General features: G+C 38.8%; 1 protein-coding gene across 3 annotated transcripts in view; it reads right to left on the bottom strand.

Annotated features, from left to right (window-relative positions):
* INO80 (INO80 complex ATPase subunit) overlaps positions 1 to 26,424 on the bottom strand; it is a 132,650-nt gene that overhangs the window by 89,304 nt on the left and 16,922 nt on the right. For all 3 annotated transcript variants that reach the window (XM_082618417.1, XM_082618418.1, XM_082618419.1), the window contains exons 2-7: positions 13,873 to 14,058; positions 13,447 to 13,616; positions 13,288 to 13,355; positions 11,275 to 11,457; positions 8,974 to 9,094; positions 7,673 to 7,887 (exon numbers count right to left, since the gene is read on the bottom strand). In XM_082618417.1, the coding sequence (XP_082474543.1) occupies positions 7,673 to 7,887; positions 8,974 to 9,094; positions 11,275 to 11,457; positions 13,288 to 13,355; positions 13,447 to 13,616; positions 13,873 to 14,015 (900 nt within the window). In that variant the 5' untranslated portion in view covers positions 14,016 to 14,058. The remainder of the gene's footprint in view (positions 1 to 7,672; positions 7,888 to 8,973; positions 9,095 to 11,274; positions 11,458 to 13,287; positions 13,356 to 13,446; positions 13,617 to 13,872; positions 14,059 to 26,424) is intronic.

The following is a 26,424-nucleotide window of genomic DNA, read 5'->3' as shown; positions in this document are numbered from 1 at the left end:
TAAAAAATAAATAAGCAACAAGGATATATTGTATAGCACAGAGAACTCAGCCAATATTTTATAATAACTTTAAATGGAGTATAATGTATAAAAATTTTGAATCACTACGCTGTACACCTGAAACTAATATTATAAATCAACTATATCTCAATTTAAAAAAAAAAGAATGCTCAAACATGTACTTCTCTCCAGAAATATTTACTAATTGCTTTGGAGGGAGGGGAAGTAATTGCACAGTACAGAGGCATCATCATACTAAGGGATCAAAGCTAGTATCACAATATAGGGACAAATGTATCAAGTGCCTCCTGATGAGATATGTCAAGAACATATCACTCTCTAGTAATATTGCCAAAAATGCATAATTCAAATCTAATCCCAAGGAAACATCACATAAACCCAAATTCAAAAATATTCTACAAAATGATGTACTCTTCAAAATAACAATGTCAGGAAAGATGAAGGCTAAGGAATTGTTTCAGAATAAAGGAGATTAATGAGACATGACAATTAAATGCAACATGTAGTCCTAGATTGATTCAGGGGTGGGGAAAGTGCTATAAAGGACATTATTGAAACAAGTGATGAAATATGAAAACCTATGAGTCAGATAATAATTTTTAATACTGCACTGGGGTTATGCGCTAGATGATTTCCTTTTTCTTCAGAAACACACAATTATTAGGAGTAAATTTAGCACAAAATCTCAAACTAACCCTTAAAGTGAGTGAGGAAAAAGTATGCATTTATATGGCAAAAGCAAATGAGGCAAACAGGTGCTAAATACGAGTAAAAGATACATGGCAGTTCCTTGCATTATTCTTGCCATATATTTTTTTTAATTTTTAATTAATTAATTTATTTATCTATTTTTTGGCTGTGTTGGGTCTTTGTTGCTGTGCGCGGGCTTTCTCTAGTTGGATCATATGGTAGTTCTATTTTTAGTTTTCTGAGGGACCTCCATACCAATTTACATTCCCACCAACAGTGTGCTAGGGTTCCTTCTTCCCCACATCCTCTCCAACATTTGTTATTTGTGGTCCTTTTGATTGACAGCCATTCTAACAGGTGTGAGGTGATATCTCATTTTTGTTTTGATTTGCATTTCTCTGATGATTAGCAATGTTGAGTATCTTTTCATGTACCTGTTAACCATCTACATGACTTCTTTGGAAAAGTGTCTATTCAAGTCTTCTGGCCATTTTCTGATTAGGTTGTTTTTTTGATACTGAGTTGTATGAGCGGTTTATATATTTTGGATATTAATCCTTTGCCAGTCATACTGTTTGCAAATATCCTCTCTCATTCTATACATTATCTTTTTGTTCTGTCAATGGTTTTCCTTGCTGGGCAAAACCTTTTACATTTAACTAGGTCCCATTTATTTACTTTTGCTTTTATTTCTTCTTTTGCCTCAAGAGACAGATCCAAAGAAATACTGCTATAACTTATGTCAAAGGTTGTTCTGCCTATGTTTTCTTCCAGGAGTTTCATGGTTTCAGATCTTATCAGATCTTCTCAGGTCTTTAATCCAGTTTGAGTTTATTTTTGTATACGGTGTGAGGAAACTGAACTAACTTTAGAGTTATGGAAAACATGCAAAAAATAGTAGAGTTCCCTTACTACTCCCCACCCACGCTTTCCCTAATTTTAGCAACTTATATAACCATAGTGCAATTATTAAGAAAGGAAATTGGGCCTCCCTGGTGGCGCAGTGGTTGAGAGTCCGCCTGCCGATGCAGGGGATACGGGTTCGTGCCCCGGTCTGGGAGGATCCCATATGCCGCGGAGCGGCTGGGCCCGTGAGCCATGGCCGCTGGGCCTGCGCGTCCGGAGCCTGTGCTCCGCAACGGGAGAGGCCACAACAGTGAGAGGCCCGCATACCGCAAAAAGAAAAAAAAAAAAAAAAAAAAAAAAAGAAAGGAAATTAACTGCCCTCTAGAGCCCATGAGCCACAACTACTGAAGCCCGTGAGCCACATCTACTGAAGCCCGCACGCCATAACTACTGAAGCCCATGTGCCTAGAGCCCATGCTCTGCACAAGAGAATCTACCACAATGAGAAGCCCATGCACTTCAACAAAGAGTAGCCCCCGCTCACCACAACTAAAGAAAAACCATGCAGCAATGAAGAGCCAATGCAGCCAATTAAAAATTAATTAATTAATTAAAGTTCCCTTTAAAAAATAATAAATAAATAAAAAGTGATGCTTCTTGACACGAATTTAAAAAAAAAAAGCAAGGAAATTAACACCAGTAAAGTATTAACCAAATTATATATAGTTCTTATTTGAATGTCAACAACTTTTCCACTAATATCCTTTCACTGTTCCAGCATCCTACACAGGATCTCACAATGTGTTCATTTAGTTTTTCTTCTCCTTAATCTCTTCCTGTATGTAACATTTCCTCAATCCTTCTCTTTCATGTCCTTGACACTTTTGAAAAGCACCAATCAGTTATTCTGTAAAGTGTCCCAAAATGTGTGGTTTTCTGCTGTTTCTTCATGATGGGAATGACATCATTTACTATGGCAAGAATACCAGAGAAATGATGTTTTGATGATGTGCTCCTCTCAGTGCATCACATCAAGGAGTTCGTGATATCAAAATTTATATTACTAGTGATGTTTACTTTGATCATTTGGTTAAGGTGCACTCTGCCAGTTTTGAAGCTATGCAACTTCTGTTTCTCCTCTAACTTTTGCCCTCTAATTTTAGCATTCATAAATGGATGCAGTCTGTAACAATTATTACTGTGGTGTTTGCATAAGGATAATTTTATTTCCTTCTTTCCTTCTACACTTACTAACTGGAATTCCTACTGAAAGGAAGAGTTGTTCCTTCTACACTTTGTCTATTCAAGTATTTACTTATAACAGTATGGACTGACAGATATTTCTTTTATTCTATGGGTCAAAATCCAATATTATTCTTATTTATTTTGTTGCTCAAATTATTCTAACTTTGGCCATGAGGCGCTCCTTCAGGTTGGCTCCTGTGTTCTTTTGACAAGCCCCACCTCCCCCTGATCTTTCTTCAGAACTTCTTTACTTTCTGGCACCACTTAAAAATGTTTTTCATTTTGTCTTTGGCTGTGCTGCACAGCTTGCGGGATCTTAGTTCCCTGACCAGGGATTGAACCCAGGCCCTGGCAGTGAAAGCACCAAGTCCTAACCACTGGACCGTCAGAAAATTCCCTAAGGTTCATTTTGTATTTTCCCTGCTGAGTTCTGGAATAAGGTACTTCTTCAAGGAGCCTTGGTTCCTCTTATTAGAGAATAAAAGTTGTTTAGAAATCAAGACCCAGGGACTTCCCTGGTGGCGCAGTGGTTAAAAATCTGCCTGCCAATGCAAGTGACATGGGTTCGATCCCTGGTCTGGGAAGATCCCACATGCCACAGAGCAACTAAACCCGTATGCCACAACTACTGAAGCCTGCGCACCTAGAGCCCGTGCTCCGCGACAAGAGAAGCCACTGCAATGAGAAGCCCGCGCACCGCAATGAAGAGTAGCCCCCGCTCTCCGCAACTAGAGAAAGCCCGCTCGCAGCAACGAAGATGCAACACAACAAAAAATAAATAAATAAGTAAGTAAGAAATCAAGACCTGGTTGCTAGGTATCTTCGTTGTTACTGGGGTGTCACTGCTTCTAGGCCCTCTCAGCAAACAGAACCAGAAAAAATATACATATGCATGCTAATCCATGCATACACACCCAAGTACATTTCAGTTATCTATCTGTATGTGTGTAGATATATATGAAACCATGAATTTATACTGATACCTCTGATCCCAGTCAAACTTCATGGGCTTCATTTTAGCTTTCCCCTTCTCCTTACTTATAACTTCTTTCTCCAGCAGTGAGAAACTGGCTCATCTACAATATATTTACTTATTTGTTTAATCCTAGTATACATATAAAGTAGTTTCAAAATTGCTAACCTATTCATTCCCCTATGAGAAACACTTTTACTATGTCAATCATGGCATTTACGCATAGTTCCATCAGTCTTTAGCCTTACATATCCAATTAAAATAATGTTCTCCTCAGTTACTTAGATGAGTTCTTTCTTCCCCACTCCCTGCAACCTGATCATGTCACTCATTTCTAATACAGTTAAGTTCATTTGTTCCTACTTTTATTCCATTTCAACCACACATCCCCCCAACCTCCCTCTCCACCCACATCCTGGTTGGTTTAATATTGGAGGTATATCAGAAATCTGTGAAACATTACTATGGTTCTAAAAGTCAGCCTTATACAAAATATACTCAAAGACTCCTTCCTCCTCATCCTTGCTACCCTGTTCCCATTTCTTCCCTCCTTTCTACCCTTTTCCCACTTGCCCTCTATAAGGAACCAATCACTTTATTTTATTTTTTATTTTTTGCAGACCGAACAGACATTTATTCTGCACCCGCTCCCCCCCGCCCCCCCAAACTTTGTGTGGCTCTTCACCGACCTCCTTGCTGCTAAGGAATCACTTTCTTTCTTTTTTTTTTCTTTTATTTAATCAGTTATACATATACATATGTTCCCATATCCCCTCCCTTTTGCGTCTCCCTCCCGCCCTCCCTATCCCACCCCTCCAGGCGGTCGGAACCAATCACTTTAATTTCTGGTTCATCCTTCTTGAATTTCTTTTGAACAAATGAGCAGATATTTGTGTACTTTCTTGTATTCCCTTTATTCTTACATGAAGGGTATACTTACTTTTTTGTGTTCTGCCTCTTTCACTTAACTGTATATCCTCAAAATTACTTCATATCAGTTCAGGGAGGTCTTCCTCATTCTTTATTTTTAACAGCAGTATAATAATCCACTGGATAGACCTACCATCATTTAATTCAAGCCCCGTGTATGAACTTTTAGATTGTTTCTGTTATTTTGCAATTACACATAATACAATGAATAACTTTGTTTACATGTATTTTTGTATGGTTGCTTTAGCTTTAAGGTAGGTCCCTAGAACTGGCAGTGCTGATTTTAAAGGTAAGTGCATCTGTAGATTGCTAGGTGTTGCCAACTTTCCCCACAACACAGTCCTAATTTGTATTCCTATCAGTAATTTATGAGAGCACCTGCTTCCCCACAGGCTCCTTAACAGAATGTGTTGTCATATTTAAAAATTTTTGCCAGTGTGATAGGTGACAAATGGTGTCTAAGTGTTATTTTAATTTGTATTACCCCAATTATGAGAGACTTTGAACCTTTTAAAAATGTTTGAGAGCCATTTTTATATCTTTCTTTGCTAACTGTCTATTCTTGACATTTTCCCATTTGTCTACTGAATCTGTGGTCATTTGTCCCTCCATTTTTTAAAAATATTTATTTATTTTGGCTGCACTGGGTCTTAGCTGCGGCATGCAGGATCTTCGTTGTGGCATGTTTAGTTGTGGCATGTGGGGTCTTTAGTTGCGGCACGTGGGCTTCTTAGTTGCGGCATGTGAACTCTTAGTTGTGGCATATCTAGTTCCCCGACCAGGGATCGAACCCAAGTCCCCTGCATTGGGAGCACAGAGTCTTACCCACTGGACCACCAGGGAAGTCCCTGTCCCTCAATTTTTAATAGTTCTTTCCATATTATTAGAGGTAACAGCCCTTTGACTGTAGTATTCAATGTAAATAATGGGGACTTCCCTGGTGGCACAGTGGTTAAGAATATGCCTGCCAATGCAGGGGACATGAGTTCAAGCCCTGCTACGGGAAGATCCCACATGCAGCAGAGCAACTAAGCCTGTGTGCCACAACTACTGAAGCCCGCACGCCTAGAGCCTGTGCTCCGCAAAATGAGAAGCCCACACGCCGCAACAAAGAGTAGCCCCCGCTCGCCGCAATTAGAGAAAGCCCGCATGCAGCAGCAAAGACCCAACACAGCCAAAAATAAATTTTAAAAATAAAAAATTTAAAAAAATAAAAAATAGTATCTCCCAGTTTGTCAGTTGTCTTTTTTTTTTTTTTTGCAGTACGCGGGCCTCTCACTGTTGTGGCCTTTCCTGTTGCGGAGCACAGGCTCCGGACGCGCAGGCTCAGCGGCCATGATTCACAGGCCCAGCCGCTCTGCAGCACGTGGGATCTTCCCAGACCGGGGCACGAACCTGTGTCCCCTCCATCAGCAGGCAAACTCTCAACCACTGCCCCACCAGGGAAGCCCCTGTCAGTTGTCTTTTGTCATACAAAAATTTATTTTTATGTGGCCAAATTTAGAAGTATTTTCTTTTATTACCTCTGGATGTTGAATCATAGTTAGAAACTCTTTTCCTACACAAACGTTAGATAGAAATGCAGTCGTATTCTAATATTTGTATGATTTTTTTTACACTGAGATGCCAAATCCATTTAGAATATATGTGTGAGATACAGACCTAATTTTACCTTTTACAAAATGGCTATCTAGTTGTCCCAACACCATTTATTAAAGGTACTACTGGTCTATCTGCCCATTCGTGTGTCAGTTGTAGAGATTTTATAGTATGTTTTAATGTTTGGGAAGGCTTTTTTTACTGTTTCCCTAGCAATTCTCGCATATTAACTTTTTCCACTTTGAGTTTAGAATCATCTTCTCTAAATTCATAAAATATCCTGTTCATATGTCTATTAAGATTGCACTCAATTTATAATGAAGCAATAAACTGGGTAAAATGCAAACCACTGGTGAATCTAAGTAAAGAGTATAAGGGGACATGGTGGTCCAGTGGTTAAGAACTGGTCTTGCAAAGCAGGGGACGCTGGTACGATCCCTGATCGGGGAACTAAGATACCACATGCCTCGGGGCAACTAAGCCCACACGCCATGACTAGAGAGCCCGCGTGCAGCAACTACAGAGCCCAAGCACTCTGGAGCCCACACGCCACAACTAGAGAGAAGCCTGCGCACCACAACAAAGATCCCGCATGTTGCAACTAAGACCCAACAGAGCCATAAATAAATAAATAAACAAATAAATAAATAGGGTATACGGACATTATTCCTGCAACTTTTAAGTTTGAAATTAGTATATCAAAACATTCAAGCAGAGCTTCCCTGGTGGCGCGTGGTTGAGAGTCCGCCTGCCGATGCAGGGGACACGGGTTCGTGCCCCGGTCTGGGAGGATCCCACATGCCGCGGAGCAGCTAGGCTCGTGAGCCATGGCCGCTGAGCCTGAGCGTCCGGAGCCTGTGCTCCGCAACGGGAGAGGCCACAACAGTGAGAGGCCCACGTACCGCAAAACAAAAAAACAAAACAAAAAAAAACATTCAAGCAAATTAAAAGAGCAAAATGAATGCTTATACATGTTTTTCCTAAATCATTCACATTTTCTTCTAATAGCTGTGATTATTCAGTAACATCCAAATGTTTATAAAGTCTAAGAAACACATGTCCATCATTTTATTTTAATTTCCTGCATTATGACCTATCAATTTGCTGTCAAATCTCTTTCTTTATGTAAGAAAACTGCATTCCTCAAAGAGGTTTCCCTCCATTTTTTTGGCCAAGGAGCATAACACAACAATCTCATGTATTTTGATCAAATTCTAGAAAATCAGTTAACTGAAGAGAGTACTATTCAGGATTTTCCAATTCCAAACGATTAGCTTTCTTTCTGAAGCGTGTGAAGGTATCTAGCTCTCACATCTTCTCTTTGGAGGGCAGACAGAGAAAACATTCTATCTGGAGGCACTCACTTACCTTTGGTAGTTCCTTTTTCACAATGCTGAGCCATACTTTCCTGCGACGGGCATTGAGCTGCTCAATGGATAAGTGCTTCTTCTTGGTGCCAGGAGGAGGTGCATCATGAGAGAACTTGGCAAAGACTTTGGTCTGGTGGTGGTGGCGACGAGGGGATTCTTCAGAGGAAAGTTCTTCATCTCTTCGCCTTTTTTTCTTCACTTTTTTCAACTTAGCTGCAAAGGAAACAGACTCTCAGAAGGTTGCATTTCTTCCCTTCCACAGGAGAAAGTCACAAAACAACCTCATCACTTCAAGAAAAATCAAGGTTCTTTTCTCATTCCACTGAGACTGGCAATGTTTTTCTTTTTATCTATTCAGGTCCATGAATATTCCAAGAAGAAGCTAACACTACCTCAAAAAAGAACACTGGATACTCCCTCTGTTTACATGAAAGAAATAGAAGAGAACCTAAGAACTGTATTTCTTTTGAACCCAACAATAGGAAAGGAGGCTTATGAAGTATCATGAGCTCAAGTCATGATCAGAGGAAGGAAACTTTTCTACTTGGTAGCAATGTAAGGTGACTAAAGAAAAATAACAGAGAAAGAAAAAAAATGCATTAACTGATATGACACTAACACCTGTGAAAAAAAAACTGCACATGAAACAAAAATCTAGTTTGAGAGGGAGGGTGGAAGGATGAGAAAATACTGAGATAAACAAGGAGGACGTGGAAGAAATAAGGGAAGAAGGCTGAAAAGAGTGTTTCTGTACAGAGTTCATGCCTTTAGGGGAATAAAATCTGCCTAGTATAGATAGTCTAAAACTTTCCTTTCCTATTTCCTTCCTGATTTCCAGCTGCTTGGAACTCAGAGAGGAAAAGACATTTCCTGGCAAACGTGCAAACAAGCACTACAGAAGATCATCAGGAGGTGTCTATTTTAAATCACTACATACAGCAACAATTATAACTTATTCCAAATACTTCAGGTGACTCTTCATACTTCCCTGTGTATAACTAACTTCTTTCTGCCCCAGAACATTTTCAATATTTGAAGAGTATGTAGAAGAAAAAAAGGAATAACCTAATTGGCTTAAATCTCTGGCAAAGAATCTATAGTTCGCATGTCTTCATAATTCTAGAAAATATCATAAACCAAATACAAAACAAATTTAATACTATTTACAACTAGTAATCGGATAAGGGAGACTAGGGTTTTTCAGATAAAGCAAATTTCTACTACATGGATTATGTTCAAAGCCCAAACGTACCTGGAACTAAGAATGAGTAAAGGTAGAAGGCAGGTCAATATGCTCACCTTTAAGTTTCTTTTCTTCCTTGAATTTCTTTTTTTTGGGTCCAAGAAGGTGCCGTTGCTGCTCATAGAAAGGGTCATATGTGGAGAGCAGTCCTGCACTGTAGTATTGGTATTGCTGCAACTGAAGCAGGCAAAGACAGTGATGTTTAGAAGGGCCTGTCTTTCCTACAGAACAGCCTTCAAATTATCTTTACTAAAGAAAGCTGATCCAGAGAAAAACCATAGTTCCTACATACAGTATTCTTCCCACCAAGAGACCAATAAACGTTTAATACATCGAAGTGAATTATTTCCTTAACTTCAGAACAAAATGGGTTCATTGGCCATGCACATGGAAAGTTGTTGAAAATAACTTAAAAAAACAAATAAGCAAAAAAAAACCCTTCATGATTCTGATTCTCCACCAGAATATTTACTTTGTCCTGACACATATTTGTCATTGCAGAAAGGTCTCCTCTTCAATTCATCAACAAGAAATAAACCATACTTCTACTACCAATAGGTCCCCAGATTTACTAAGGTTTCTAATGCCTGCTTTCCCAGCTCTTAGTCTTATATTTAGTTTGAATAGTCCCCAGCCATCACAATTCTTCAATCTTTGAAGTCTTCTCTCTTCATTTCCCACTAAGAGTCTGACAATATTATAGTGTATTATAGTGTCTTTGTTACCAGAATTCTAACATATGAATAATCTATTTTTTTTCTGTCCAGAGAGCACTTAATCTTTTCAAACATTTCATTCAAATTGACCTCCAAAGCTCAAATTTTGTCTGACCTATTACTAACGAGTAAATACGAAGATAAATAAAATTAGGTAGTCCACTGCAGAATCTCTTTCCTGAATTATAGGCAAATGAGTTGTTCAAAGACTGAAACTAGGATAGAAGAGTGACATGGAGAACTATTACAAGGTCCTCTGTTAAAGCATTCGCACAGCTGTAAACTTAAAATCTGTGGACTTTCCCACATGTGCCTTTTACTTCAATTTTAAAAAGACCAATTATTTTGAGCACCAACTGCCTTAGCACTGTACTTTAAAAAGGAACTCCTTGTCTAAGTCAAAAGTCATACATCTTCATACGTCTTACTATTTATTACTTCTACAGGTTTATAACTTTTAGCATATTATTCAAAGCTTTCTGAACTGACTTTGGACCTTAACTAATTGCTGGAAAGTTTTAGGTCTTCAAATATTCTATTGCTCATTATGTACAAAGTGCTACACTCCTGACAAAAATCAGAAGGCGTTTGTAACAGCATTCAAATAGTTGCTACATAAAACTATCATCAATCTAATGTTAGTATGTGAAGAAAGGGGGTTTTTCCAAGATAGGAACACTTCCAAAGAACAACTGCATTAAAAAGCAACCACAAGAATTTTAAATGGTGCAGCTGCTTTGGAAAACAGCCTGACAGTTCCCCCAAAGGGTAAGCATAGTGTTATCATATGAACCAGCAATTCTTTTCCTTGGTATATACCCAAGAGAAATAATGTCCACACCAAAAATCTGCAAACAAATCTTCAGGGCAGCATTATTCATAAGAGCCAAAAAGTGAAACAAGTCACTATTCGTAGCTACAATCCATAAAACCCAAAAAGTAGAAGCAATCAAATTAGTTCATCAAATGATGCATGGATAAATAAAATGCACTATGTCCATACAATAGAATATTATTTGGTAATAAAAAGGAATGAGGTACTAATACATGCTACAACATGAATGAACCCTGAAAACCTTATGCTAAGTGAGAGAAGCTGGACACATGTTGTTCCATTTGTATGAAGTGTCTAGGATAGGCACATTTATAGAAACAAATGGTGGACTGATGGCTGTCTGGGGCTGAGGGGAATGAAGAGAATGAGGGGGAGAGTTCCCTGCTGGCCTAGTGGTTAGGATTCCAGACATTCACTGCTGTGGCCCAGGTTCAATCCCTGGTAGGGGAACTGAGATCCTGCAAGCCACACGGCAAAAAATTTAAAAATGTAAAAAATTAAAAAAAAAAAAAAAAAAAAAAAAAAGAGAGAATGAGGGGCAAGAGCTAAGAGAATTCTTTCTGGGGTGAGAAAATGTTCTGAAATTAGAAAGTGATGATAGTTACAAACTCTATGAATATACTAAGACCAACTGAACTGTGCACATTAAAAGGCTGAATTTTTTTGGTATGTGAAGTATATTTCAATTATCAGAACAACCACAACCACCATCTAAATATAAAGTTAAAATGATGTATTTTCAATTAATATAAACCAGAGGGTAAATACCCAGCATGAAAATCTGAGATTTCTCCTGAAACCCTTACCTCCTTGTCTTTACTATACTTATTCTGGTGAAGTTTCTTATATTTGTGCAGTCGCAACATATTATGAAGTTCTTCTCTGCTGAGATTGAGTTCTTCTTCTTCTTCTTCTTCTTCTTCTTCTTCATCATCATTGTCTTCACTCTGAGAATCTGCCTCACTGGATTCATCACTTAGCAGAATGCTCTGAAAAAGGGAGGAAATGGAAATGGAACCTCTGATATGAAGCAATTCCTTTTATAATCCAAGGGTTTTTTCCAGATCCCAAAACAATGACAAAAACAGCTGGAGGATAGTCATTCTAGTTTCCCTTATACTATTCTTTACCAATTCATCTAAAACACAAAAAGATACCAATTAAACCTAGTAGTCATGAATGAAAGAGCGCCAAAACATGAGAAATGCTATCAACAGCAACAAGGCTAAATTTCACTTAGTACATACGCTACACATAAGGTAATTTAAATAAGTGTTAAATACCAAGGCAAAAAACTAAACAAAACCTAAAAAACTACTATAGGGCATAAAGGTATAATATAGAAAGCAAGCAGTGATGCCTAATAAAGGGGAAACAACCCCAAAATCCATTAACAGATGAATGGATAAACAAAATGTGGTATTATCCAGATAGCGAAGAATTATTCAGCCATTAAAATGAAGGAAGTAGTACTGACATGTGCCACAACATGAATGAACCCTGAAAACATTATGCTAAGTAAAAGAAGCCAGACATAAAAGGCCACATTTTATGTTTTCATTTATATGAAATGTCCAGGATAGGCAAATCCACAGAGACAGAAAACAGGTTAGTGGTTCCCAAGGGCTGGGGAAAGTAGAGAAAGGGTGACTGTTAATGAACAGAGTTTCTTCCTGGAGTGTTGAAAATGTTCTGGAATTAGATAGTGGTAATGGCTGTATTAACTTTATGAAAGTACTAAAAATTATTAAATTATACACTTTAAAAGGGTAGATTTTATGGCATGTGAATTACATCTCAATTTTTAAAAATGTGATGGCCAAGCATAAGGTTACTGCATTCCCAACAGTTTAAAACCTCATTGATGTGAAGCTTATCAGGCCTTTTCCACATGAGCCTTTTAAAGGGTCTGGTGATAAAAATGAAAGACTACTACCTTTAAATTACTTTGAGCTCTTCATAAGAAAAGTATAAAATAGAGAAATAATTAGTTTCAATAAAAGAAATGCTAACCTTAATTCAGTCTAGCTAATGACAGTAATCTTGTAAGAGTATAAACGAGATTGTCACTGCCTTGCTTACAAACACTCCAATTGCTTAGCACTGTGACAAGAGTGAAAATACAAATTCCGTAACATAGTGTACAAGGCCCAACGTGATCAGCTAAATAACCTCAATTTCTACTATCCTCTCATTTACTGTGCTCCAGCTATACCAACCTCCTTTCTTCCCCAAACATACCAAGTTGCTTCCTTTCTCAGGACTTCTGCCATTGTTCCTTCTGACTGAAATGCTCTTATCTTAAACCTTCACATAGTTCCTTCTGATCATTCAGCAATCAGTTGAAATGTTACCTCTTTAAAGAAACTGTATTTATTTCTTATTTACAGGCTTACTCACTGCCTCCCTACATTAGAATGTAAGCTCCTCAGGGTAGGAACCCTATCTATCTACAACAGTATCTCCCAAGGCAGTATGTGCCAATCAACATCTGTTGAATGAATGAACTACTCAGTGACTAATAAAACAAACAGATTAATAATCCTGATTACAAGCCAGTGAGAGCAAGGATCTTATCTGATATATTTCTGTACTCCCTTGCTCAGTATAGGGCTTCATTCCCAAAAATGTTTGCTAAAATGAACTTCGTTGAGTCCTCTAGATTTTTCTCTATAATCTCTTGAAAAACCACACCCAGAATAAAAGACTCACGTCTAGGAAAATCTCTGCCAATGTGCCATAATTAGTCAGTAACTTATCCTTCTATTTGTAATTTTAGTAGGTTATTTGAATTATAAACATTCTGCCTTATCTCTTACCTTTAGCCACTTTCTGCTTTTCTTCAACTTAGAGAAGTTATATAAATTCCCTTTGTCAGATTTTGTTTCTGTGTAAAGAAACATAGAGAATAAAAAAATGAAAGGACACTTGCCCCAAAAGAACTGATAGTCCAAAGAGGGATCTCACACCACACTGACCTGACTGTAGAACTCCATTCAATGAGTATGTGTTTAACATTCCAGAACTACTTGCTCCAGAAGTCTCACCAAGCAATGAATTTGGAGGTTCTTCCTTAACTTGTATCAAGGGATCCCCAGATTGGGGTAATAAAGGATTATTGTCATCCAGTCCATCTTCACTTTCATCACTATAAATTGAAGAATGGTGAATCCACAGTAACAGCTGACCCAGCAAAATATTATAATTTATGGTTAGTAGACTGAACACTTTACAGAAGAAATTGATCCTCTGATTAAGCTGACTGTATTTTATTTGAAAGAAAGAAGGAAAAAAAAAAATCAAACATCCCAAAACCCATAAGATACTTGAACCATAAAATCTACAGGAATGATGGGAATCAGAAATGTGGTGAAACGTTATATTGGGAAGATGGGATACCATACCTAGAAATATTCCTGTTGAAGATGGCTGATGTTTGTCGCAGGAAATGGTCCAACCGGAGGGCCCTCTCCAGGTACTGAAGATAGAGGGGCTTTGCCAGCTCAGTGAAGCCGCCATCGTCCCCGGCACCCAACTCCGAGGCCATAGAACAAATCTGTCTTCATGCACAAGGGTTTCCGACTGCACGGCTGCAGAATGGAGATAAGTAGTGAGAGATGAAATGCTGTTCATTCTCCCTTTATTTTGCCTGCTTGCTATCAATGTGAAGAGAAATCAGACCTTCTAGACACAAGAAGAGAATACAGCAGTCTACAGAAAGACCATGATAAAGCTCTTGTTAGGCATTGCCTCCTAATGCAAATGCAGAAGTTAAAAGGATGAGAAAAACACCAAACTATAGAAATACTGTCACCTGTCACAATGAAAATTCTTGATACTTTTTTGAAGCAGTGCCTTAAAATTTATACTCAATTCTCTTTCATCTTACAGTTAATAATTACTCACAACTATCCAAATCTGTACCACAAGTTCACTGTTGTACACCTCATAGAGGAGCACATGTTCTCAGCATCACCCTTCAAAACAGCTGCTCCCTTTTTCACTTTGTATTTACATTCATACATATGTGTGAGGTAGTCCACTTACAAGGGAATAGATATACTGGCAGAGTATTTTACAATCTCTTATAAACAAGTCATAAAGTATAAAAATTTAGAGATGATTTAGAAAACCGGAACAAAGAGAATAAAACTGAGGGTGAGAAACCTGAGCATTCTCTTTGCTACCTTATGTTGTTAAGGACAATGTTAGACTAAGAACGTCTTCAACTAGAGAATCAATCAGTGTAACAACCTTCCCCCCAACTGTCTTTCATGTAACATCTTCTACCTTATAACTGGTTATCTTTAAAGAGTTAAGGGGCTGAGCCAAGATTAAATAATGGGACAACACAGAGCAATTAGCCCACCATCTGACATACAGTGAGTACTCAGTAAATAGTAAATTACCTGTAAAAGTTCATAATCTAATAAATTAAGGTATAATCTTTAAAGGAAACCAGAACATCTTTAACTTAGGTTGTCTTCTTTTTATTACAAATTTTTTTAATTTCCTAATACAATCTTTCTCCTTAACAGAATGTTAAAAATTCTCTCCCAATTGAGCCACAGATTCAACATAATCTCTATTAAAATCCTAGTAGGCTTTTCTTTTTTTTTTCCCCCCAGAAATTGACAAGCTGATTATTAAATTTATATGGACACACAAAGGAATTAGAATAGTAAATATAATTTTGAAAAAGTACAGGGCTTACTCACTTATACTTTCTGATTTTAAATATATCATAAAGCTACAGTCACCAGGACAGTGTGGTACTGGCATAAGGATAACCACACAGACCAATGAAATAGACCTGAAAAATCCAGAAATAAACCCTTACATTTATGGTCAATTAATTTTCAATGAAGGTGCCGAGGCAATTTCAATGGGGGAAAGGACAGTCTTCAACAAACTGTGCTGGACAACGGAATATATAACACATATAAAAGTTGAATTTAGGGCCTCCCTGGTGGCGCAGTGGTTGAGAGTCCGCCTGCCGATGCAGGGGATACGGGTTCGTGTCCCGGTCTGGGAGGATCCCATATGCCGCGGAGCGGCTGGGCCCGTGAGCCATGGCCGCTGGGCCTGCGCGTCCGGAGCCTGTGCTCCGCAACGGGAGAGGCCACAACAGTGAGAGGCCCGCATACCGCAAAAAGAAAAAAAAAAAAAAAAAAAAAAAAAAAAAAAAAAGTTGAATTTAGAGGCTTCCCTGGTGGCACAGTGGTTAAGAATCCTCCTGCCAACACAGGAGACACGGGTTCAATCCCTGGTCTGGGAAGATCTCACATGCTGTGGAGCAAATGGGCCCGTGAGCCACAACTACTGAGCCTGCACGTCTGGAGCCTGTGCTCCGCAACAAGAAAGGCCGCGATAGTGAGAGGTCTGCACACCGCGATGAAGAGCGGCCCCCACTTGCCGCAACTAGAGAAAGCCCTCGCACAGAAACGAAGACCCAACACAGCCAAAAATAAATAAATTAATTAATTTTTAAAAAATCTGCACAGCGACCAATGAAATAGGTCCTTTTCTCACTTAAAAAAAAAAAAAAGTTGAATTTAAACCATTACCTCATACCATGCACAAAAATTAACTCAAAATGGATCACAGACCCAGGTGTAAAACCCCAAAATATAAAACTTCTACAAGAAAAAAAAAATCCTCATGACTTTAGATATGTATTTATAAAGAACTCTTACAACTCAGTAAGAAGATAACTCAATTAAAAAATGGGCAAAAGACTGTGAACTGACATTTTACCAAAGAAGATATACAAGTGGCTTAACAGGCACATGGAGATGCTCAACATCAAAAATTGCAAATTAAGGGTTTCCCTGGTGGCGCAGTGGTTGACAGTCCGCCTGCCGATGCAGGGGACACAGGTTCGTGCCCCGGTCTGGGAAGATCCCACATGCCGCGGAGCGGCTGGGCCCGTGAGCCATGGCCACTGGGCCTGCGCATCCGGAGCCTGTGCTCCACAATGGGAGAGACCACAACAGTGAGGGGCCCGCGTACCAAAGAAGAAAAAAAAAAATTGCAAATTAAAATTACAGAGGGATACCGCTTTATACCCACTAGAACAGCTACAGTAAAAAGACAAAAACAATTGTTAGGGAAGATGTGGAACTGAAACCCTCATACCTTGCTGGTGAAAATGTAAAATATTATAGCCACTATAGACAAATTTGGCAGTTGCTTGAAAATTTGAATATAGTTACCATATGACCTAGCACTTCCTCTCCCAGTTATCTATTCAAGAGAAATAAAAACACATGTCCACCACTCAAAGCCTTTTATGTGAATGTTCACAGCAGTATTATTCATAATAGTCAAAAAGTGAAATAATCTATATGTCCATCAGATGGTGAATGAATAAATAAAATATGGCATGTCTGGACAATGGAATACTATTCAGCAATAAAAAGGAATAAACAATTGATACATGCAATAACATGAATGAACCTCAAAATTTTATGTTAAGTAAAAGAATCCAGACACAAAAGACCACATACTGTAGAATTCCATTTATATGAAATATCCAGAAAAGGAAATCTATAGAGCAAAAAGTAGATCAGTGGTTCACTGTGGGTACAAAGGGGGAGTGACTACCAATGGATACTAGAGATCTTCTTTAGGGGAGGTAGAAATGTAAATCCACATTGTGGTGATGTTTGCCCAATTTTGTAATTTTGCTAAAAATCACTGAATTGTATATTTAAATGAGGTGAATTTCATGGTATATAAAATATCAATCTTGGGAACAGTTAAATAAAAAAGGTTAAAAAATACTTTAGGGCTTTCCTGGTGGTGCAGTGGTTGAGAATCCGCCTGCCAATGCAGGGGATATGGGTTCGAGCCCTGGTCCGGGAAGAACCCACATGCAGCTCCATGTGCCACAACTACTGAGCCTGCACGCACTCTAGAGCCCGTGAGCCACAGCTACTGAAGCCCGTGCACCTAGAGCCCATGCTCCGCAACAAGAGAGGCCACTGCAATGAGAAGCCCACACAATGCAAGGAAGAGTAGCCCCTGCTCGCCTCAACTAAAAAGAAAGCCTGCGCACAGCCATTAAGACCCAACACAGCCAAAACTAAATAAATAAATTAATTAAAAAAATACTTTAAATACTTTTTATAAAAGTCTTTATAAAAGACTTTTTAATAAGTCTTTTATAAACGACTTCAATAAATTCTACTTTTCAAAATGAGACCTAACAGGTACCCATTCCAGAAGATTTCAAAGAAACTTGGTTTTAAAAATAAAGCAAAACTATCTTAGAGAATACATATAATTCATCTTGATATACATACATACAAATTAAAGCATATAAAATTGCTGCTTGGAAGACTTAAATAGACATTTCTCCAAAGAAGGCATACAGATGGCCAACAGGAGCACGAAAAGATGCTCAACAATGCTAATTATCAGAGAAATGCAAATCAAAACTACAATGAGGTATCACCTCATACCCATCAGAATGGCCATCATCAAAAAGTCTACAAATAATAAATGCTGGAGAGGGTGTGGAGAAAAGGGAACCCTCCTACACTGTTGGATGGGGTTCCTTAAAAAACTAAAAATAAAGTTACCATATGATCCAGCAATCCCACTCTTGGGCATATATCCAGAAAAGACACAAACTCCATCATCAAAAAGTCTACAAGTAATAAATGCTGAAGAGGGTGTAGAGAAAAGGGAACCCTCCTACACTGTTGGATGGAGGTTCCTTAAAAAGCTAAAAATAAAGTTACCATATGATCCAGCAATCCCACTCTTGGGCATATATCCAGAAAAGACAAAAACTCTAATTTGAAAAGATATATGCACCCCAATGTTCACAGTAGCACTATTTATAATAACCAAGACATGGAAGCAACAGATGAATGGATAAAGATGTAGTATACATGAACAATGAAATATTATTCAGCCAGAAAAAGTGAAATATTGCTATTTGCAGCAACATGGATGGACCTAGAGATTATCATACTAGTGAAGTCAAATAGAGAAAGACAAATATTATATGCCATCATTTACACATGGAATCTAAAAAATAATACAAATGAACTTATTTACAAAACAGAAACAGACTCACAGACATAGAAAACAAACTTATGGTTACCAAAGGGGAAAGGGGGGAGGGGGATAAGTTTGGAGTATGGGATTAACAGATACACACCACTATATTAAAATAGATAAACAACAAGGATTTATTGTGTGTGTGTGTGTGTGTGTGTGTGTGTAACAGAACCACTATGCTGTACACCTGAAACTAACACAATATTGTAAATCATCTATAGTTGAATGAAAAAAAAAGAAAAAAAATTGTTGCTTGGCACCCTCCTAAGATTTTATTACAAAATAACTGATATCATGCTCGGGCTTCCCTGGTGGCGCCGTGGTCAGGAATCCGCCTGCCAATGCAGGGGACACAGGTTCGAGCCCTGGTGCGGGAAGATCCTACATGCCGTGGAGCAATTAAGCCCATGTGCCACTACTGAGCCTGTGCTCTAGAGCCCGCGAGCCGCAACTACTGATCCTGCGTGCCACAACTACTGAAGACTGCGCACCTAGAGCCCGTGCTCTGCAACAAGAGAAGCCACCGCAATGAGAAGCTCGCGCACTGCAACGAAGAGTAGCCCCCGCTTGCCGCAACTAGAGGAAGCCCACGTGCCAACAACAAAGACCCAGTGCAGCCAAAAATAAAAATAATAAATTTATTTTAAAAAATTGATATTATGCTCTACCTACTTAATTTAGCTGATAATAAAAATGGTCCTAATTAAGGCGGTATGAAGGTATGACTACAAAGAAATACTGGGTGATTCAAAAGGAACTACTTTTTTTTTTTTTTTTTTTTTTGTGGTACACGGGCTTCTCACTGTTGTGGCCTCTCGCGTTGCGGAGCACAGGCTCCGGACATGCAGGCTCAGCGGCCATGGCTCACGGGCCCAGCCGCTCCGCGGCACGTGGGATCTTCCCAGACTGGGGCACGAACCCGTGTCCCCTGCATCGGCAGGCGGACTCTCAACCACTGCGCCACCAGGGAAGCCCAAAAGGAACTACTTTTTAAAATAATTCCTTAGTATCTGGGCTGCATAATAACATGAAGTCAAAACCAATTTGTCCAGGAAAGATCAGAGTTACTTGTATGGTCTTACAATGCTCACTGTGCCCCCTGTGACACCAAGTACACATCAATCCTATAGTCTGATTCTCCCAGAATCACCTCTGTAGCATATCACCATTGATAGTTGAAATAGCAGCCATGAAATAGCACTTTCTTATTTCCACAAGGCTAAAGGAGGAGGTGCATGAAGTTCATGACATATCTCCACAAGAAGTCTTATGATGATATCTGGAAAGTCAAGGAATATTTTTAAAGTGTTTGATTAGATTTTTACTGTTGTAAAATATACATAACATAAAATTTACCACTTCAATCATCTGTAAGTAGAAAATTCAGTGGCATTAAGTACATTCACGTGTACTCACACACCCAGACTACTGCTGCCTAATTTGGCTTCCCACCTCCAGGTACTTCTCCCTCTGATCCATCTTTGCAGCTACTTCCAGATCAGTATTCCCAAAACATCACTCTGATTATGTTGTTATCCCACAATAGCTTTCCAAAATCCAATGAAGTCTAAATTCCTCAACCAGAGATTCAAAGACCTTTATCATCTGGCTTCAAGCTACTTTTCCAATTTTACTATTTCCCTATACTCGACACAAATTAAGAATACCCTGAAAATGTCTCTTAACTTCCTCTCAGATCCATCCCAATATTCACGTGAAGAGCTCTTTAAAACCCTTCCAACCACAGGGTCTTACTGCCATTTCAAAGGATTAATACATGATGTTAGAGCAATTCACCATTGATTGGCCTGGTCCATACCCTGAACTCTGGCTCTTTAATCCTGATTATCCTACAGCTGGACTATGATCACCCTTTAGGTCCCCTGACTAAGCTTGATATCCATGGTAAAGTGTCTGCCTTCAAATCATACTCACATGTATCAGACTTACCTACCTGTATCCATATATGGTCCTGGACTGAACTGCTTTGCACTCTCTAATTACTGCTATGCCTTTATGGATGCTGTCTTGCCTTATCCTATGAATAATGTCTCTGTAAGAAAAGTCTCACCAAGCTGAAATGAAATCCTTCAAAGTCAAAATGAGTGAAATACACTGTTCCAGTAAACACTTTTAGATTATTCTTAGCTAAGACTATTCTCTTCTTTGAACATCTGTATGGTTATTTATGGAAAGCATGGCACTTATATGATCTTACAGTCTATTAACTGTATGCATGCACACCTTAGCTCCCTTACTAAACAAACTTACTAAACTATTTGGGCAAAGAGTCCCTATCTCATGAATCTATTTGGTTCTGATATTTACAAATGACCATATTAATTTGCTTTTCAAAGCACAGTCTTAAATGTCAAGGCTACAAAACTCTAGTTCTAATGTTACTTTCTGTATAAAGACAATCTGTAGTCAATGACCACAGGTCTCTACTCATATCCTGGACACCTGATTTGGGGACAAAAGTTTAAATAAGACAAATCAAAAGATAACAAAAGTCGGGTAACTTAAGCAGAATGTGTTCAATCATTCATTATCCATCCTTGTTGAACAAGAATAGGAGAATGCATGAACTGAGTATGTTTCAGGGAATCCTCCTTAATATCTGCCTCTCAGGCAAGCCTAAATAAGTATGGGGAGGTGAGAGATCAAGGTGTTACTTCTAGACAAGAACCTGAAGGACACCTGCATCAACTGCCAATTCTTAGCTGAGGACAGAATTTCCATCTTTCTCCAAATGAAAAGCCTAACAAAGATATCTACTTGGAGGGAAAGCCATCCTATCTCTGAATAGAGATGAGCTAAGAGGCACCGTTCAAACAGTAGCCTAGTCTAAGAAACTGTTTTTAGTTTGGATTTTAACTATTTTTTAATCTTTTTCTCCTAACAGCAATGGTTAAGAACATGATATATCATGACCACCTAATAAAACACTCAGTCACAATTATGACCATTAAGTATTTGTCCTAAGACCTACACATTTAGACTTTCCATACTTAACGCTATTTTCACTTCTGATTTCTCTTTATAAATGCTACCCCAAATTGGTTTCATACCAATCATTTAGAGAAGCATTTCCCAAATTTTGCTTCTCTGAGTATGACGTCAAGATATTAACAAATGACCATGAATATTAAAAATATTAATGCATTGAAGTCAGACTTAAGATTCTTTAGTCTTCAATATGCTAATGTGCTCTTAGTCTCTCTCCAAGAGGAATTCCCAACTTATTTGACCATTCTGCGGCAAAATACTCATTGAAATATCTCAGAGAAGACCAGATTGAGACTCACTGAATTAGTCAGATATCTAAAGAGAGTTTAATCATAACTGCCTTTAAGAAGTAATTCCTGGCTTCCCTGGTGGCGCAGTGGTTAAGAATCTGCCTGCCAATGCAGGGGACACAGGTTCGATCCCTGGTCCAGGAAGATCCCACATGCCGCGGAGCAACTAAACCCGTGCGCCACAACTACTGAGCCTGCGTTCTAGAGCCCGCGAGCCACAACTACTGAGTCCATGTGCCACAACTACTGAGCCTGCACTCTAGAGCCCGTGCTCCACAACAGGAGAAGCCACCGCAATAAGAAGCCGCGCACCGCAAGGAAGAGTAGCCCCAGCTCTCCGCAACTAGAGAAAGCCGGCGAACAGCAATGAAGACCCAGTGCAGCCAAAAATAAAATAAATTAAATAAATTTTTAAAAAAAGAAGTAATTCCTAAATTTATCAATACTAGCACAGAAAAGCCTGAGTAAAGGTACAGCTCTTATGGGAACAACTATAGCTTTAAAGCATTTAAAGGACTAAAGACAGTCTGTAGCAGGTTATAGGCTGTAGCTCACAAAAAAGGCCAAGTATTAAGGTAACAAAATAACTGGCTTTCCCACCTGCACTCCCCCATAACTCAGGCAATCTGTGACCCAAACCTGCTACAACTGAATGTGATTTGCTGAATCAGAGCTACAGGCTACACTGATAATTTGCAGAGCTATGGCACAAATAGCAGGATCAGGCCAAATAAGTAAACTCCATAATATTTTAAAAGACAGAAATAAGACCAAAAAAAGAATGGAGATGCTATTTTCACATGAATATTAAAGCAACATTTCACTCATTCAGCTATTCAATTGCTGAACTCTAAGTGTAGTGTAGAAAAAGATATTTCCTTCAGAGAATTTAGTCTAATAGGGAATTTAAGGCTCAAATAACCACAATAAAAAGCACACATGGGAAGTCACTTAAGAGACATACAGATAAAGTGCCATGGGAATTCAGAAAAAAAGTATTACTCATGAGTGTCAGACTATGTTTAATGTTAAGTGAGGAATGTGCATTATTTACACACACCTACAACTCTGAATGAGGAAACAGCAGGTTAGGATATGGATCCTTCTGTATGATCAAATGAACAGAAAACGAGAAGTGTGATGAATACAATCATCTAAAATTTAATGCTTCCAACTCCCCACAAAGAAAAGCCCATGCCTAATGGCTCTACCAGTGAATTTTACTGAATATTTAAAGTAGAATTAATACCAATCCTTCACAAACTCTTCCAAATAATAGAAAAAAAAATTCTATGACACCAGCATTACCTTGATTTCAAAACCAGGCAAAGACATCAAGAGAAAACTACAGTCAGCCCTCCATATCCACAGATGCAGAGCCCACAGATATGGAGAGCTGACTCTACCATTTTATATAAAGGACTTGAGCTTCCACAAATTTTGGTATCTGCAGGGGGTCCTGGAAACAATTCCCCATGGATACCGAGGTATGACTATACAGACTAATATCCCTTTTAATATAGACACAAAAATCCTCAACAACATACAGGTGACCCTTGAACAACATGGGGGTTTGGGGCACTGACCCTCCTTGCAGTTGAAAATCCACATATAACTTTACAGTCAGCCCTCCATATGTGCAGTTCCATAACTAAGGTTCCATATCTACAGTTCTGCATTCATGGATTCAATCAACCATAGATGGTGTAGTAAGCAGTTATTGAAAAACAATCCACATATAAGTAGACCCATGCTACAAACCACATTGTTCAAGGGTCAACTGTATTATATGCTGAAAGCAGCAGCATATAAAAGGAATAATACACCATTACTAAGGTAGAATTTATCCTAGGAATGCAAGGTTGGTGTAATATCTGCAAATCAGTCAATGTGCTATACTGCATTAAAGCATAAAACCCACTTGATCATCTCAACAGAAACAGAAAAATGATTTGACAAAATCCAACACCATTCCAAAATAAAAACACTCAACAAACTAGGAACAGAAGGGAACTCCCTCGGGACTTCCCTGGTGGTCTAGTGGTTAAGACTCCGCCCTTCCACTGCAGGGGGCACAGGTCTGATCCCTGGTTGGGGAAATAAGATGCTACATGCCACACGATGTGGCCAAAAAAAAAAAAATTAAAAAAAAAAAAAGGAAGAGAACTCCCTCAACCTGATAAAGGACATTTATGAAAAACTCATGGCTAACATCAGACCTAATAGTGAAAGACAGAATGCTATCCCCCTTAAGATCAGAAACAAGACATGGTTGTCTGCTTTCACAACCTCTATTCAAAACTGACTGAAGATTCTAGCCAGGGCAATTAGGAAAAAGAAGGGAGGGAGGGAGTGCAGGCACCCAGCTTGGAAAGAAAGAAGTAAAATTATCTCTATTTATAGATGATATGATCTTGTACACAGATAGATAATCCTAAGGAATGCACTAAAAAAAATGATTAGAACTAATAAATAAGCTCAGTAATCTTGTAGGATACAATATCAATATACAAAAATCAATTATATTTCTATATACTAGTAATGAACAATCTGAAAATGAAATTAAGAAAATAATTCCATTTTCAATATCATCAAAAAGAACAAAATACTTAACAAAAGAACTACAAGACATTGTTGAAAGAAATTAAAGAACTAAATAAATGAAGACATCCCATGGGTCATGGATCAAATGATTTAACATTTTTAACATGTCAAAAATATACAGATCAAATGTAATTCTTATCAAAATCCAAGCTGCCTTTTTTGCAGAAATAGACAAGCTGATTCTAAAATTCAGGGAGAGACTTCCCTGGTGGCGCAGTGGTTGGGAATCCGCCTGCCAGTGCAGGGGACACAGGTTCAAGCCCTGGTCTGGGAAGACACCACATGCTGTGGAGCAGCTAAGCCTGTGAGCCACAACTGCTGAGCTTGCGCTCTGGAGCCCATAAGGCACAACTATGAGCCTGAGAGCCACAACTACTGAAGCCCGAGCGCCTGGAGCCCGTGCTCCACAACAGGAGAAGCCACCACAATGAGAAGCCTGTGCACCGCAGCGAGGAGTGGCCCCTGCTCGCTGTAACTAAAGGAGGCCCACACGCAGCAACAAGGACCCAATGCAGCCAAAAATAAATAAATAAATTTTTATAAAATTCAGGGAATTGCCTGGTGGTCCAGTGGTTAAGACTCAGCAATTCCACTGTTGTGACCTGGTTTCTATCCCTGGTCAGGGAGCTAAGATCCTGCAAGCCATGGCATGGCCAAAAGAATAAATAAAAATAAAATAACATTCATATGTAAATGCAAGGGACCTAGGACAGCCAAAACAATCTTGAAAATGACAAAGTTGGAGGATTCATACTTCTGATTTCAAAACTTACTACATGGGGCTTCCCTGGTGGCGCAGTGGTTAAGAATCTACCTGCCAATGCAGGGGACACGGGTTCGAGACCTGGTCCAGTAAGATCCCACATGCCGTGGAGCAGCTAAGCCCAGGCACCACAACTACTGAGCTTGCGCTCTAGAGCCTGCATGCCACAACTACTGAAGCCCACGCACCTAGAGCTCGTGCTCCGCAACAAGAGAAGCCACCGCAATGAGAAGCCCGCACGCCGCAACAAAGAACAGCCCCCGCTCACCGCAACTAGAGAAAGCCTGCGCGCAGCAACGAAGACCCAATGCAGCCAAAAATAAATAAAGATAAATAAATTTTTTTTAAAAAGAGAGAAAAAAACAGGTGGAGACACAACTCACTTAAAAAAAAAACTTACTACACAGCTGTAGTAGGTATTAAGATGTGTGGTGCTGATGTAAGGCTAGAAATATAAATCAGTGGAACAATTGAGAGTCCAGAAATAAACCCTTACATTTATAGTCAACTGATGTCCCACAAGGGGGTCAAGATAATCCAATGGGGAAAGAACAGCCTTTTCAACAAATGGTGCCATGACAACTGTACAGTAACGTGCAAAAGAATGAAGTTGGAACTCTTCCTTACACTACACACAAAAATTAACTCAAAAGAGATCACAGACCTAAATTTAAGAGCAAAATCTATAAAACTCTTAGAAGAAAACATAAGGGTAAATCTTCATGACCTTGGATGAGGTAATGGCTTCTGAGATATATACCAATAGCAAAATCAACAAACGGAAAAACAGATAAACTGGACTTAGTATCTTTAGTGCTGTAAATGATACTATCAAGAAATTGAAAACTCACAAATAGGAGGAAATATTTGCAAATCATATATCTGATAAGGGACTGATACCCAAAATATATTTCTAAAAGCTCTTAAAACACAGTAACAAAAAGACAAGTAACCCAATTTAAAAATGGGCAAAGGGGACTTCCCTAGTGGTCCAGTGGTTAAGACTCTGAACTTCTACCGCAGGGGACGTGGGTTCAATCCCTGGTCAGGAAACTAAGATCCCACGTGCCACATGGCACAGCCAAAAATTTTTTTTAAAGAAATTAATTAATTAAGAATGCCAAAGGATGTGAATAGATATTTCTCCCAAGGTACCATTTCAATGACTAATAAGTACATGAAAAGATGATTTAACATCATTAGCCATCAGGGAAATA

The sequence above is a fragment of the Mesoplodon mirus genome (assembly GCF_964341445.2).
Source record: "Mesoplodon mirus genome assembly, chromosome: 4".
Classification (NCBI taxonomy): domain Eukaryota; kingdom Metazoa; phylum Chordata; class Mammalia; order Artiodactyla; family Ziphiidae; genus Mesoplodon; species Mesoplodon mirus.
The sequence above is the reverse complement of the archived record's forward strand: the minus strand, read 5'-3'. Positions and strand labels throughout refer to the sequence as shown.